Raw genomic sequence first — 16,278 nt, 5'->3', positions numbered from 1 at the left:
AGGGTTAACAGCCTATATTTCCACACCCTACTTCACTGCCTATTTTGTGACTTTCTCTGCTGGGATTCTCACCCAGGAGTACTTGCCCCAAACTTGGAATATGTGTGTGTGTGTGCAGGGTTGTTGTGAGGCAGGCGGAAGGAGAGAGGGAGAACTGACCATAAGCTCAGGCTAACAACATCCCTTGTGGAGGGGGAGGGGGAAAGCTGCCATGTCGCTTAGCCCCGTTGGTTGCTACAGCACACCTGCTGCCGGTGGCAAGAAACCTGCGACATAAGACTCTGACAGCTGCTGCAGCCGCGCACTGGCCCTTTAAGAGCCCCTCCCGTCCCCTCTGAGGCAAGGCGAGTAGCTGCCGGTCACGTGTCGGCGGCTTCAGCCGAGGAGGGGGGGGAAGGGGGTCCGTATCACGTGGGAAGGTCGAGCGGAGGGTCACGTGGCGCGAGAGATGGCGACCCCGGCGGAGCGAGAGGCGGGCCGCGGCGCCGAGGAGGCGTTTCTCACTTTCTACACGGAGGTGCGGAGTCCCTGGGCCCCTTTCCCCCCCTTGCGCTTCGAGACCCCCGCTTTCCCTCGCCCTCCTCGGGCCTTGGCGCTGGCTAGGCCGCGGGGGGAGATCCACAAGGCGCTCCCTCCCTTCCTGGCCTCTTCCTTTGGGGCTCCCTGCGACTCCTGTCCCGCGAGGGCGGCAGGGACGCGCCTTTCCCTCTGCCCTTCCCACCTCACCCCCCCCCCGCTCCCTGGGGCGGAGGGGCCCATTTATGGGTGTTACTGCGGGGTGCATGACTAGAGCATCGGCGGTTCCCCAGGGCCTCTCTTGAACCCCCCCCCCCGACTGTCCTGGCTATGGCTGCCTGGGGTTGCCAATCTGGTGTTTTTGCGGGGACCCCGGGGAGGGTCTTTAATGGTGAAGGAAGGGGCAGAGGGACCCATTCCTCATCTGGTGTGCATGCAGGGCCGGATTTAGGTTGGATGAGACCCTAAGCTATTGAAGGTAATGGGGCCTTTTATATATCCAGCTGTCCTTTGTCAACAACAAATAGTCGCAGTTTTTTGTGTTGAATACAGTCATACATCATGTTATGTTTGCTTCACGTTACGTTTTTTCAGGTTGCATCCCGTGGTACCGGAAAGGGTTACTTCCGGGTTTTGCTGCTTGCGCATGCACAGTAGTGCTAAATTGCGCTTCGCGCATGCGCACAAACACCAAATCACGCCACGCACCTGCCATGAAACCAGTCCATGATGCAGAATGTAGTCACCCTATATATAGAAATGAGCACCCAGTGATATTTTAGGGAGCAGGCTAGCAGGCGGGGCCCATTACTTGCATCATAAGAGCTACACAACACAAAAGACTGTTGCTGTATGTAGGTCTTATTTGTTTTTTAACTTGTATTTTGGAAATGTACATCCAGGTTTTTTTTCTTTACATTTTTGGGGGGCGCCAAGAGAGTGGGGCCCTAAGCTGTATAGCTTGTTTAGCTTATATGTAAATCCGGCGCTGTGTGCATGGAGTTGTTGTTACAGTATTAATTGAATTTATATATCGCCCTATACCCTCAGGTCTCAGGGCGGTTCGCAGGATAAAATCAGAATATAAAACTGCAAAGTGCATAATCAAAATAACAGCAGCAACCACAACCCAGTATAACACCCCTCAACACATTTAAAAAGGGCATACTGTGGCCATCACATACTTTGTTAACTACAGGGCTTTCTTAAAAGTGGCTGTAGTCCTATTTCTGCTTATCTGGGACCACTAACCCACTGCCCTGTGGATAAGACACATTGACTCACACTGCAGGGCTTGTTGGGTGTCATTTACTTGCATCCTGCCTTTCTCCCCAAGTGGGGGATCCGAGGCAGTTTGCAACATTTAAAAGCATTGTTTATTAAATTACAGTATAATAACCATAAGTTGCACAAAACTGATAATTAAAATTACATCTTTGTGTATGTAAATGCAGCAGTTAAAATATTATTTGTCCTGGCAGCAGCGTGAAGATCAGCACAGTCTGTACGGCAGCCTGGGGCCCAAGCCCAATAGGGCTTAGGTCAGAACTATTATTTTGAGTTGTGTCCAGAAATGGACCAGTAGCCAGTGAAGTTATTTTAACAGGGGAGTAACATGTTCCCTGTAACCCAGGCATAGGCAAACTCAGCCCTCCAGGTGTTTTGGGGATTACAACTCCCACCATCCCTAGCTAACAGGACCAGTGATCAGGGATGATGGGAATTGTAGTCCAAAACATATGGAGGGCCAAAGGTTGGGGATGCCTGGTTTAATGTATCCATCCTGTGTAAAGTCTTCTAAGTAAGTAACAGTTGTCGGCGCACACCTGGAATAATTAATGCAGCTGCAGTTGTGTGCCCTCTGGAATTTGATACCTCACAGTCCGATCCACATGTTTGAGTACTGGCACTTACTTGGTGCAGGATTGTACCATATGATTTCAATGTGCAAATGCAGAAACTGGTATCGGGCACAGAAATTGTCATTCAGAGAATATCAGCCTTCATTATAATAAATGTCTATACCATGGTTCAGTTAGTCATTTGGCAGCACCTGATGCTGTAACATTGCAGAAGCCAAGCAGGTATGGTAGACCTGGTTAACTCCTTTAATGGGAGACTTCTTGGAACCTCCTGTAAGAGCAGGATGAAATAATGATACAGTGGTACCTCGCAAGACGAATGCCTCGCAAGACGAAAAACGCGCAAGACGAAAGAGTTTTCCGTTTCTTGAGTCGTTCCGCAAGATGAATTTCCCTATGGGCTTGCTTCGCAAGACGAAATGTCTTGCGAGTTCTTGCGAGTTTGTTTCCTTTTTCTTAAAGCCGCTAAGCCGTTAATAGCTGCTAAGCCGCTAATAGCCGCTAATCCGCTAATAGCCGTGCTTCGCAAGACGAAAAAACCGCAAGACGAAGAGACTCGCGGAACGGATTAATTTCGTCTTGCGAGGCACCACTGTAATAATATATACACTCAAAAGAAAGCCTATACTATTATCACTGAATTCACAAACCGATCCATCTCCTTTATTTTGAAACCTTTTGCACTACAAATATGGTTCTGGCATGCACCATATATTATTCACACATCTGGAAAATATATTTTTTTCCAGCAATGTAATTTCTTTTGAGGAAGGGACAGGGAAGACAGTTTGTACCAGTTTTCCCTGAAGTACCCCATACTGCCTCTCATGTTGCTGCAAAGGTCTCCTGACCCTCCGGGGCAGCTGTTCAGGTGGCAGGGGCTTGCTGGAGGAGGAGGGATCAGTCAAAATTGCTTTCCACTCCTTCCAGCATGAGCAGCACTTCTCTGAGTGCATCTCTGAATCCAACCCATAATGATGCTTTGCTCTTGGGCTCTGAAGATAACCTTTATTTACAGATGTTCCTTTCAACATATGTTTTAATAATGTACAGTTCTAATAATAGATGGCTGTTTAATTTCTGCAGGTGAAACAAATAGAAAAGCGGGACTCTGTTCTAACGTCAAAAAACCAGATTGAGAGGCTTACTAGACCTGGATCATCCTATTTCAATCTGAATCCATTTGAGGTAAGTCCAAGCACATTTTCATTCAAACGATTTTTTTTACAGCTGTTAATTTGTTTATTGTGTGATTGACAGTCATGCTCAGTTCATAGCTAGCACTTTCTTTATGGCAGATGGAAGCTGCAATGTCATACTTGTCTCTTGAGTTTGCACCTGCAAAGAGTACCTGCCACAAAGTGTTGCAGTGTAGAGTGCTCTTGTTCAGATGTTTTATTTATGATTTTCAGATATACACATTTCAATAGTTTCACAATCATTTTAATATTTCATAACTCAACTTACTCCTCTTTATGTCCTAAATTTGCAAATTTCTTTTAATATCTTCCCAGGTTTTTACATAATTATCTTTATGCAGATTTATATTATTTGCTGTTAACCATGCACCTAGATACTTAACCTTCCTTTCAGTCTTTAGACCTGACACATCTTGTAATTTATTTTAACTCTCATCATTCATATTTTTTACCATGAGTTTGGTTTTGTCTTTATTAATCTTAAGACTTGCTACATCTCCAGTTTTTTAGATCTCTTGTAATACTTTTGGGATTGACTCCATTGGTTCTACAGATATCACCACGTCATCTGCAAATACTTTTAATTTAATATTGTCTCTGTCCCACTCTTATACCTTTAATTTTTTTTATTACATCTTATTATTTGCGCCTGCCAGCCATGCTGTTTTCTAGGATACTCCATTCCATTCTCCGCTCTGCCCTGGTTTTACACACACACACACACACACACACACACACATATCCATAGCCAGTGAACATTCAATGGTCACTGGGCTGTTTGGGGACTTTTTCACCTAAGCCCCCTGACCCAAGGTTTTATATTTTTGCAAACATTGTTTTCTGAGCCTGTTGGTGTCTACCTCTTAAACATGGATGATGTGGGCTACATATCTGTCATCACCTGGAAAATGAGTTTATTTGTATATAGGATTTTCTGAGGCAGTCCTCTTTCAAGGAAGCCACTTCTGTCAGTTTCTCTGTGTACCAAAGAAAAAAATGCTCATTTAGGCACACACAGGCCTAGATCCAGTTGCATAACCAAAGATGTAAGCATGGGAAAGAGCATGAGTTTTGGCATGACATGTTATCACAGCCTCGTCTGCTGGAGTGTAACCCTTCTGCTGACGAAAGTTTTATGTAGTTTCCAGATTGCAGAAAGGCTCAGAATGTAGCTGCTTATGATGATGTTACTTTGGTCTCTTCCAGGTGTTGCAGTTGGACCCTGAAGTTACAGATGAGGAGATAAAGAAGAGATTCCGTCAGGTACATGCATCTGTTGTTATTTTTGTAATACAAAGAGCCTTGGAGCAAATCATGTGAGGAGAGGGGAAAGTACTTCTCCTTCAAAGACAATTTAGCAGGGATATGGCAGAAGTAGGAGGAAAAGTGTTCTCCCCTAGTATTTGCAGAGAAACAACAATGGCTTTGAAGTTGGATATGAGCTTCCCCTAGAAAAACCTGGGGTTTGTTTTCCCAGAATGTATTCTTGGTGGCATAATTATACCCAAATTTGGTTTCATGTCCTACTGATTACTAGGCATCCTGTATGTTCATATACACATGCCTAGCCAGAGTATTTGTTAGAGAACTAGTTATTTAACAGTTTATTTATTTTTACTACTACAGTGGTACCTTGGTTCTCAAATTTAGTCTGTTCCAAAACCAAAGCGTTCCAAAACCAAGGCATGCTTTCCCATAGAAAGTAATGCAAAATGGATTAATCTGTTCCAGACTTTTAAAAACAACCCCTAAAACAGCAGTTTAACATGAATTTTACTATCTAACGAGACCATTGATCCATAAAATGAAAGCAATAAACTGTGTACTGCAGTCACACAATTAATCAATCAGTCGCTGAACTGGGTTCCACACAGTCACAAAAACAAAAACAAAAAGAGCCGCAAAAACAAAAAATGCAAAATAAATAGCAAAAACAGACAGACCTCAGAGTAACACTCAAAAAGGAAGTGTGGCACTCAAATCAGAAGCGTGACACTCAAAATGGAGCACGTTCAGCTTCTGAAATACGTTTGCAAACCAGAACACTTACTTCCAGGTTTGCAGTGTTTGGGTTCCAAGTTGTTTGAGTACCAAGGCATTTGAAAACCAAGGTACCATTGTATTGGTTTGGGATGTGCCATGTGTCATGGATTGGGACTGTGCAAGTAACCCTGAAGCCCCATCCCCACCGCCATTCTAATTCCTTGAGCACTGGAAGTTCAGTTCTGACTTAGGTCGCATCAGAGACTACTCATTTTTTGCAAGCTTTCTCTTCCAGCTAAATAGTATGCAAGCTGTGTGTTGTTGTTTTGTTTTATTTGAAATTGAAGCTGAGACTCTCAAAATGCCAAATTTTGTACCAGGTAACAAGTCCTGGTCTTGCACTGTGAAATCACAGATGTGAACACTTTGGTGTTGTTTTTTTATTCACAGTTTGAATAAATTGCAGGGGAGCAAGATTTGAGGGCCCTCTAGGAAATTAGTTTGTCCTAACTGAATATCTATACAAAGATTCACAGTATTAAGGTCCACAAATCCGTAGTTATTTAGGGTGGGTTTCTTCATTTGATCTACTCAGCTGCTTTGCTGAGATTGGGGAGGCCTGGGAATCCAGATGAAGGGCTTATTCCAAAAAGAGGAGACTGAGTGGCAAATGTTTGATGCCATTTTATTAATAAACAAGGCAGAGAAGCCAATGCAGAGCATTATGTTATGGGTAGCCCTGTGATAACAGCACACCTTTTGATAAAAGTACATTTTTACGCTGTCCTTTACAGTTATCCATATTGGTGCATCCCGACAAAAACCAAGATGATCCTGAAAGGGCACAGAAGGCATTTGAAGGTACCTCGCTGATTTTCCTGTGTTTCCAAAGCTCCAGATGCTAGCATTGCACCAAATGAATGCGGTTGGGTTTGATGCTAGAGCTTGGAAAGAGAGCTGCCTACTGCTGCTCTGTTGGATCTCTGGAAATAAACACGGCTTAGTGTTTTCTCAAGCTCTGATCGCATAAGCAGTGTAGACCATTCAAGTTATGTTGAGTGTGCTGATAGAAATGTTTGGTTTGTCAGCTGTCGACAAAGCATACAAGTTGTTGCTGGACCAGGAACAAAAGAAGAGGGCCTTGGACGTGATACAGGCTGGAAAGGAATATGTAGAGCACATTGTAAGTACCGTGGGTGTGTGACAGCTAGCCTCTGATTTGAGGGAGGGGATTAAGCGACTGAGCTTGATGCCTAGGGAGGGGGTGCAGTTTTATGTTTGCTTAGAGCTAAAGTGTTTCCTCATCATAGTTCAGGTTAGAACAGAGCTTTTCTATATTTTATTCCACCATGATTTTGATTTTCTGCAAATATAACTAGAATGAAATATTAGAAATGGGAACAGGGAGGCATACCAAATGTAACTATTGGTGCTTGGAATTTGATAAATGTTAATTATTATGCAGATGAAATCTAATAGATCATTTAAACTTATTTTGAAGCTGTCTTATTAAAATTCTGCTAGGAAAAAAATGTAACTTAAACATTTTTGCTGATGGGAGATAAGATTGATTTATTATGATACTTTCTGCCATATACCATCCTAGACACGAGCTTGAGTGGATTATGTTAAATTGTTTAAACGTTTTCATGTGTTCAGTGCTTTAGTTTGGCTAGGCCATATCCCTTCAGAGCTCTCTGCTCCCACATTGCTCACATTTTTGCTGTTGAATTAGATGGAATTCTTGCTGTGCCACTTTACCTTTGAGTATGTGATGGGTGAGGAGCTTAGAGAGGGATTAGAATGCCGCCTAATTTTCCATGCTTGTCTAAATTCCTCACTCCTCTTCTTTGTCTCCAACCAACCCCAAAAGCAGAATATTGCAGAGCTAGAAAATGAGCTCTGTTAAAAGCAAATGGGAAACTGTTTGGGACTGAACTAGAATCCTGTATCATACTCAGGGTGAATCCAGGGGGGTGGGGGGGGATGCATTTGGCCTGTGCCTGAATTTTAGATGCTTTTCATTTCTTTGGCGTTTGGAATTTTTAAAAATGTGCATCACACCCAGATGTGACACACTCTCAGGTTAGAGATGTATCTTTAAGCAAATAAGAGATGAGATGTAGTAAAAGACATGGTTTGTTTGTTAACTGATAAAGATTTTGCCACGTTTAAGAACTGTAACTTGTAGATATGAATAAAAATATATCAGTTCTGATGGCACAAAATTAGACAGATCAGCATGTTCTCTTAAGATCAGGTGACTATCAAGCCAACCAACCACCGCTCTTTTCTATACCTCCCTCCCCACATATGTCATCATTTTTTAATTATTATTCTTATTATTATGGCTAGGGGTCCCAAAAGCTGGAGAGGGCCTGACCATAATGACATATATGTGGGAAGTAGGAGAAAGTTATAGAGTGTCCAACTTCTGTTCAACTTGCAGTCTTTTTAGCTAGCCTCCTTTTAGCCAGGATAACTATAAACTATTCTTTAAAAAAATAATCCTGTAGCATTATCGCTGATCATGTCTCCTTGTACTTGCATTTTTATATTTTTAACTTGGATATCCAGACAGTAAAAAGTAAACAAATTTGGAAATCTGTTTTCACTCAGGGCCCATGACATCAGTGCCTGTGCTGATTGATCTTATGGCTGTCAGAATGAGCCGCAGAAGTGATAACGAGCCTAGTGCAGTTCAGAGTTCTGTAAGATTTCTGTGCTCCTTACCTGTGATACCTTTTTAGGCAAAAGAGAAAAAGAAACAGTTAAAGAAAGAAGGCAGGCCAACCAACATAGAAGAAGATGATCAAGAAGTAGTAAGTTGACTAACAGGATATACTTGGTTGCCAGGGCTGGGTTCTCCCAGGCCTGGGGTGTACTTCGTTGGTTTATGATTTGGGAGCAATACACATCTTGGAACATCTGAGGCCTTGAGGCTGGAGGCTTGTCAACCTCCTCAGTGTCTCTTGAGTGCCTTTTGGGTCCCCTCTTACATTTGTGGGCCCCCAGTAGGCTTGGTGGGATGCAACATCACTCTATGAGTGCTGGACAGCCAGGCTGTTGCTATTTAAATTTCCCCACAGTGCTACTTGAGGGACATCTAAATGACAGCACTCCCAGACCTGGTGCCTGATATGTATGGCCTAGTTGCCATTATTCCCTTAATGTCAATATGCTTACCACCTGCTCACTCAGACCCAGCCACTTGGTGTGCTGGGGAGGGTTTGAAGGTGGGGACACTGTCAGGTGGCTTGGGTGCCCCAGCTGTCTCAGGCGGCTGATGCTGGGCCCGGTCTGTTTCACCGTGTTTTAAATATACTGTGACCTGCTTGGGAAACCTCGGCTAGCAGGTAATATGGAAGTATTCCCAACAGATATAGATATATTTGCCAAGTCCCTGCTCGCTCTCCCTTCCTTTTCATTATTTCGTCCTCATTTTACTGTCGTGTGCTGAGATTTACTGCTTCTCACTGCAGTTTTATGGGATAGCCTTAACCATGTCTACTCAGAGATTGCAGCCTCTGTTACCTTTCCCAAACTCGAAAGCAATTCCATTCTTAAGAACTTTACTACAGGGTGGTGTCTTGTATAAACATTTGAAAGATTATACTGGAATGTGCTAGTGGCGTGATGGGTTGGTAGAAGATGTAGTATTTTAAGTCCCGGCCTCTGAAGTGTCCGACTAGTGTGTGCTGCAGTGTCATTTTTTTGTGCATGCAGTCCTGTGGAGGGGGGGGGGTTGAGGGAAGGAGTTTTGTATAAAGCTTTTCATTTTTTCCAGGCCCAAGGGTTATTAAATGAAAGGTTACATTGCAACTGGGCCCTTGGTATGAGTGCTAAACCTGTGTTTCTTACAGTTCAAACAAGCGGTGTACAAACAGACAATGAAGCTCTTTGCAGAACTCGAAATTAAAAGGAAAGAAAGAGAAGCAAAAGAAATGCATGAAAGGTAGGAGAAGCAGTGGGGTATTGTGTTTGGTGTTGCTTTTCTTGAAGCCCATGTAGTTAGGAATCGTGGAGCATGTACGCAGCATCTGAAATCTGAGTTGTTGCGGTTTTCCAAAAGTAGCCTTAGGCGGAGGAAAATGCTATTTTATTAAGCATTTTTATAACGCTTAACCCATGTGTGGGCAAACTATGGCCCGGGGCTGGATCCTGCCCAATCGCCTTCTAAATCCAGCTTGCGGACGGTCCAGGAATCAGCATGTTTTTACATGAGTAGAATGTGTCCTTTTATTTAAAATGTATCCCTGAGTTATTTGTGGGGCATAGGAATTTGTTCATCCCCCCCCCAAAAAAAAATTATAGTCGGCCCCTCACAAGGTCTGAGGGACAGTGGACCAGCCCCCTGCTGAAAATGTTTGCTGACCCCTGGTTTAACCCAATGAGCAGCTTTACACATGCTCCCAGAGAGACAGCTATGTTAAATCTGTTGCAAGAAGCATAACAAAGAGGCTTTTGACAGCTTAAAAAGAACCCTAATACATCTTATTGCTGTGTAATAAGCATGTGTGGTCTAGAACCTACTTCATCAGATGCATGAACTGTTACCCTCAGTTTACTTTTTTCTTGTGTGGGTATATAAATCTATATCACACACATGCACCTACCTTTGTGTTTGAAATTGAAAAAATGGCCAAGAAATACAACACAATTCTACAGAAAGCTTAAACGTATACAAGGCAGGCATGGTGACCATTTATGAACAGCTGTAAATAGGTGATAGCATAGCATGCTATAATGTGAGTAGTTCATAAATCTTCCAAGATAAAATATGCCAAAACTAGGAAATTGTTTTGATTAGAATTCATTTTTCTACCTATTGCTGATGGTGACTGTAGTACCTTGTATAGATTTAACCTTTACTTGTACTTGTACTCTTGTCTTTTACAGGCATTTGTCCCACTATTAAAATAAATAATTCTATGCCTGTATGCATGAGCCTATCTCTTATTATTTAAGTTGCCACAAGATGTTTTGTTTAGCACATGATGTATCTTACATTAAGGGATTGATACTTGTCTTATGCAGCCCTCTGAGCTGTATTGTGGAGCAGGGATTGAATTCACCTAATATATGCCCGAAACCAGTGCTCTGCCCACTTATACCACAAACTTAAGTTTTGTAGGAGAAAAAGAGTATTGCACTACATAAGTTATTCTCAAGGTGATGAGGTGGGTTGCAGTGTGTCTCATGCACTGGAAAAAGTAATAATCTAGGATGACTAGGAGAAAATACATAATTTAGGTATATGAGGAAAAGAGCTCTTGCATTGTAATATCGAGATGGGAGCTCCAGGTGGCAGTCTTTGTTTTACAAGGTTTGTAGGCTGAGAGATCCAGTTAATGTGTTTTCTGCCCTTTTCTTTGCTCTGAAGCCAGGTTTATTTTTGTACTAAGTGCGTCTCCTCTGGGCGGATCCAAGTCCTGCATTTTAATTTGGACCCCAGCACTCTGCACCCAAGGCCCTTTTCATTGCAGCAAGCGTTAAATATGCCAGATTTCAACCCATTTTCAAAAGTGTCATCTTATAGCAGGAACAAGCTGTTCCAAAGGGCTTTATCCAAGACAGTGTGGGTGGCTTGTCATATAGAAGCCTAATGTCATATTTTCTAAATTCGTACCCTGTCCTCTGCTAAGGGTTTGGTATGGGTAATATGCTGTTTCCTTCTCAGAGGCACACACTTAAATTTAAAAGGTGGTGGTGAGGAGATACATGGATGGTCATAGCATAGAGATGTGGATATACTGAGGAATCTCTGACTCTCCAGATGCTGTTGGGCTCTCGACTTCCACCAGCCCAGCCAGCATGGCCAATGGCTAGGGATGATGGGAGTCATATACACAAATAGGATACCTTTCCCAGATTTCTCCCATCTGTTCTGTCTCCTTGTCGAGGGAAACATCCAGCTGATCTCCCTTAACTCATCCTGTCTCCTTGCTGACCAACGTTGATCCTTAATGTAGTCCTGGCCCCCATTCCCCAGTACAGTGGTACCTCGGGTTAAGTACTTAATTCGTTCCGGAGGTCCGTTCTTAACCTGAAACTGTCCTTAACCTGAAGCACCACTTCAGCTAATGGGGCCTCCTGCTGCCGCCGCGCCATCGGAGCCTGATTTCTGTACTTATCCTGAAGCAAAGTTCTTAACCTGAAGCACTATTTCTGGGTTAGTGGAGTGTGTAACCCGAAGCGTATGTAACCCGAGGTACCACTGTACCATTTTACTCACAGGGAATGCAATGCTAATTTTTCTCCTTGGCTCTTATTCTAGGAAGAGGCAAAGAGAAGAAGAAATAGAGGCTCAAGAGAAAGCCAAGCGTGAGCGAGAGTGGCAGAAGAATTTTGAGGTAATTGTTATTTGCAGCTTTGGCTGTCCTATCAGCATTTTAGCAGTCTAATCTCAAAGCGCACTTATTCTCTAGCAAGTCCTACTGAATTCAGTCAGACTTGTGAGCAAATGTGCTTAGGATTGTGCTGCAAGGCTTGTGTTAAAAGGGTTATTATACATACGTATGTATGTATGTATATATGTATGTATGTATGCTTACCTACCTGCACACCCTGACCTTTTTACCAAAGTGCACAGCTTTGTTCTGGATACTCCCAGCATTCCCTGCAGATTCAGATATTAATTCTAGAAGCTTAGGAACACCCACCAGGGTGCCCCCAAAAATGTATAGTTTAGTTTTTCTTTTGCATTTGAAGCTGTCATGTCTGGCAGTGGCCTTCCAAACTCTTAGCCTGATGCCCCTTTCCCATCCCTGGTAGCTGAAATCCTGTTAACTTGAGATAGCATGTACTGAAACAAGAGCCTTTGACTCCAGAGCATGTGCTCTGCCACTGAGCTGTGGTTCCTCCCAATACATTCCCCCTGCTCGTTATATGGCTTTTCTGTTCTTCCCACAAGCCCTAGCTGTTGTTACTAAGACAGACTACTACAAAATCTCTTCCACCAACCTGCCCTTTTAGTGCTTTGAAGCCCTTTCCCTACTTCTGGCGACTTGCGCTCCTTGAAAGGCGTCTCAGGAAACGCTTCCCTTTTGATATAAACAGGAAAGGACACTCTGGCGTCATGGCACTTGCTTCTTGTTTACACTCTCATCTTCCTCATACGTAGGAAAGTCGGGATGGACGTGTGGACAGCTGGAGAAATTTCCAGGCAAATACAAAAGGGAAGAAAGAGAAGAAAAACAGAACCTTCTTGAGGCCCCCCAAGGTGAAGATGGAGCAGCGTGAATGAGCCTGGCTTTTTCAGACTCCAGCGGACAATCCCATTACCGTCACGTTGAACCCTTTCTTGCTTTTCCAGTAGGATCTTTGTTTTCAGTATGATTGAATCTTGGTCAAAGTATTTACTGTCTCCTGCCCATTTGCCCTGAGGTTCATGATGTGATGTCCAGGGCCAAGCCTACTGCACTTAGAACACTTGGCTAACTTAGGAAGACCCCCACCATAACTGCTGTTGCATTTCCTCATAGTCCCTGTAATTTAATGTTCTGTATTCCAAGGATGTTGCTGTTCAAATCGTCGTTAGGCCTAACTTGTGAGTGTCCAGCTAAGGCAGATGCTGGAGAATCAGATGCCTGGTGACTCCCTTGTTCACCTAGGCCGGTTGTCATGTTTCTGTCTGCATCAGTTTCCACTGTCAGTAGTGAAAATTGGAGCCTGCCATGGAGATGGATAGCTGGACTTTGCAAAAGTTCCCAACTCAACTGCATGGAGCTGAACTTACGCCCCAGCTCTGACTTGCAGCTTGGCAACTCCTTTCTTCCAGGATTGCAGATGAGTTAACTGGCCAACTAGACTACCAGATTCCCCCCCCCCCCTGTAAATAAAAAGTCTTGCATTGAATATTCAGTTAGTGGCAATGTTCAGTATGTAAAATAAATTTTTACCCAAAACCTTTTGGTGTTGATGGCTCAAGCCGCTCCTGAAATGTGAGATTTGCCTGCTCTAATAACGTTTAATCTCATTTAAGAAACTGCATTTGATTTGTTTAACTAGCATTGGTGGAAGGTTGCCTCTACTGCCCAACGTACCGAATGGCTTACCAAACTGCTCCCCTAACTAGGAGTACAACATGCTGCACTAGCAGTGCCTGACAGGGCCTTTCAGATATAACACAGCCAAGTGCGGCCTCAACCCTGTTTTCTGAGGAAGTTTCACACACCAGACAGTTGGCTGCAGTTCCAGCTCCGCCCCAGAACAACAATCGCACGCTAGAGGACATCTATAAATAGTTGTAACACAGAAGTAGATCTAACACATTTGGGGTTGTGGCTCAGCTGCTCACAAGCATACTAGAGTGCAGCTGTCCTGAGTGCATCCATTCAGCAAGCTTTTGTGATTTCTTAAGAAATAAATTCTAAGATTGTCACATGCAAACCACTTCTTGTTATTGGGCTGTTAGTGAGGGGTTTTAGTCATCAGGTAATACCCAACTAGCCGTTTACATGCTGTCAGCCATGCATATCAGTCTTCATGGTTGTATAGTCAAGCACTTTCATCAGAAATCTTTCCTCTTACTTCGTGCCTGAGTGCAGGCATGAGTTTTGAACATGAATGTTGCTACAGGAAGTCCTCAGTGGAAACACCCTAAGGCATTTTAGGTCAGACTATACAAATGGGACACATTTCCAAAGAAGGTATCCCGCAGGGTGCAGCTTTAGCAAGCCTCCAACATGTAACATCACCTTCAGCTGACACACCTATTCTGATTCTGGGATTCAATCTTTCATATCAGCCAGACATGACCAAACTTGGCCCTCCAGCTGTTTTAGGACTACAACTCCCATCATCCCTAGCTAACAGGACCAGTGGTCAGGGATGATGGGAATTGTAGTCCCAAAACAGCTGGAGGGCCAAGTTTGGCCATGCCTGATAAGCAAACATGCAAAGAAGCAGAGGCACACATTCAGTACGTGCCACCCCCCCTCCAGGGAGTCGGTCATCTGTACACAGCTTAGGTTCCTCTAGTTTAGCTTCCCCTATGAGGAAAAAATAAGAAAATTTGAGCTTATTGGTTCAGAGAAGAGGAGACATGGAACCATATAAAATGATGTGTGGCACGGAGAAAGTGGATAAAGAAAAGATTTTCTCCCTTTCTCATTACAGTAGAACTCGGGGACAACAAATGAAGCTGAATGTTGGAAGATTCAGGACAGACAAAAGAAAGTTTGTCTTCACACAGCACATGCTTACAACTCTTACTTTCCTTTCCTTTGGACCACATCCTATCAGGGACGATAGGAGTTGTAGTTCAGAAACTTCTGCTTTAAAAATAATTATCCAGCTTCCTTGCTTTGTCTAGACTAACTGGCTGCTAGTGTCCTTAATGCAGTAAGGAACGAAAGCAGACTTATCTCCATTTAGGTTTGCTGAAGTGTTGTGTGTGAGGTGGGGGAGGGGGCTTCTGTAACCCCCCACCCCAATCCACAGTGCTGCTTTGATGCTATGTTAATGACATCTCATTGAGTTGTACGAGCAGCAACATTCTGACAAATCCCAGCTTTAAAAAGCAGCACACTTTTATGCGCCAGCTTGCTACTTAATGTCTTGGGAAACTCCCTAGAGCTTGAGCAACTGTGGTGATTTCAGAACACGTGTGAGAGCTCTTGTTGCAACACTGCGAAAGCGGCCCCCCTTCCCTCTCCTGCTGAACTTTTGCAATCCACACATTAGCACAAATGCCTGGAGAAGAAGCATCCATGTGAAACTAAGAAGGGTAGTTCCTCAACTCACATTTAAAGCACATGACTTTCCTCCAAAGGATGCTGGGAAATGGAGTTTCCTACTCACAGAGCTACAATTTCCAGAACTGTTCACAAACTACAGTTCCTGTAATTCATTGGGGGAAGTCATGTGCTTCAAGTTTATGGTATGAATCTGCCTGAAGAAGCAGTGGTGTAGTGGTTAAGAGTGGTAGATTTGTAATCTGGTGAACCGAGTTCGAGTCTCCGCTCCTCCACATGCAGCTGCTGGGTCACCTTGGGCTAGTCACACTTCTTTGAAGTCTCTCAGCCCCACTCACCTCACTGAGTGTTTGTTGTGGGGAAGGAAGGGAAAGGAGAATGTTAGCCGCTTTGAGACTCCTTAAAGGCGGGATATCTAATCCAAACTCTTAAGCACAAAAAGGCTTGAACAAGTACAATCTCCCTCATCGTAATTGAGGAAGGGGTGGGGGCAGATCTCAATATTTCAGTTTGCTTTTATTTCTGTGCTGCCCTTGTTCCAAGGAGTTCATAGAGGAGTGTTGCTGGCTTTACATCTGGGGGGCCCTCCACCCAAGTGGTTGGGCGTCTCTCTTTGTCAAATATTCTCTGTGTCCAGTGGCCTTCTCTGTTTCAGTCCCCATCACTGTCCAGAAGAATGGCAAGGCAAGTGAAGGCTGCTGCCCATTCTCCCTAGCCGCTTACTAGGGTGGCAACATTAACCCTGTGATGTGGGGCTCCTTTGTAGATGACCACAGCGCCTGGAGACAAGACAGTCCGGGTTTGTGTGCACAGCAGTGACCAGAGAAGGAATGATCACTGGGAGGAGAAGAAGAAAAACTGTGGTACATCTGCATCAGCACAGCCAGATGTTTTCATCTGCCCTAGCTGCAACAAAACATGTCTCTCCCATATCGGTCTCGATGTTGGACTGGACAGAGGAGGAATGGTGGATACCACCTCCCGCTCCTAAACCTTCCAGAGAAGAGGAAGATGGTACTG

The 16,278-nt window shown here is 43.9% G+C and overlaps 1 protein-coding gene across 1 annotated transcript; it reads left to right on the top strand.

Moving 5' to 3' along the window:
• Nucleotides 1-371: 371 nt before the first annotated feature.
• DNAJC8 (DnaJ heat shock protein family (Hsp40) member C8) lies at nt 372-13,467 on the top strand. The gene is made up of 9 exons (XM_081869643.1): nt 372-517; nt 3,465-3,566; nt 4,784-4,840; nt 6,355-6,421; nt 6,649-6,743; nt 8,311-8,382; nt 9,424-9,515; nt 11,838-11,913; nt 12,684-13,467. The coding sequence occupies exons 1-9, from the start codon at nt 449-451 to the stop codon at nt 12,804-12,806; spliced, it is 753 nt and encodes a 250-aa protein (XP_081725769.1). The 5' UTR covers nt 372-448; the 3' UTR covers nt 12,807-13,467.
• Nucleotides 13,468-16,278: the final 2,811 nt, after the last annotated feature.

This window comes from Podarcis erhardii, assembly GCF_964252035.2.
Source record: "Podarcis erhardii genome assembly, chromosome: 7".
Classification (NCBI taxonomy): domain Eukaryota; kingdom Metazoa; phylum Chordata; class Lepidosauria; order Squamata; family Lacertidae; genus Podarcis; species Podarcis erhardii.
The sequence above is the reverse complement of the archived record's forward strand: the minus strand, read 5'-3'. Positions and strand labels throughout refer to the sequence as shown.

Bases quoted from the DNA above. Each gene is read 5' to 3' on its own strand.
- DNAJC8 (XM_081869643.1), top strand. From the start codon at position 449: ATGGCGACCCCGGCGGAGCGAGAGGCGGGCCGCGGCGCCGAGGAGGCG. The intron at 6,422-6,648 runs GTACCTCGCTGA...TTGGTTTGTCAG, and splicing joins GGCACAGAAGGCATTTGAAG to CTGTCGACAAAGCATACAAG. The intron at 9,516-11,837 runs GTAGGAGAAGCA...CTCTTATTCTAG, and splicing joins GCAAAAGAAATGCATGAAAG to GAAGAGGCAAAGAGAAGAAG.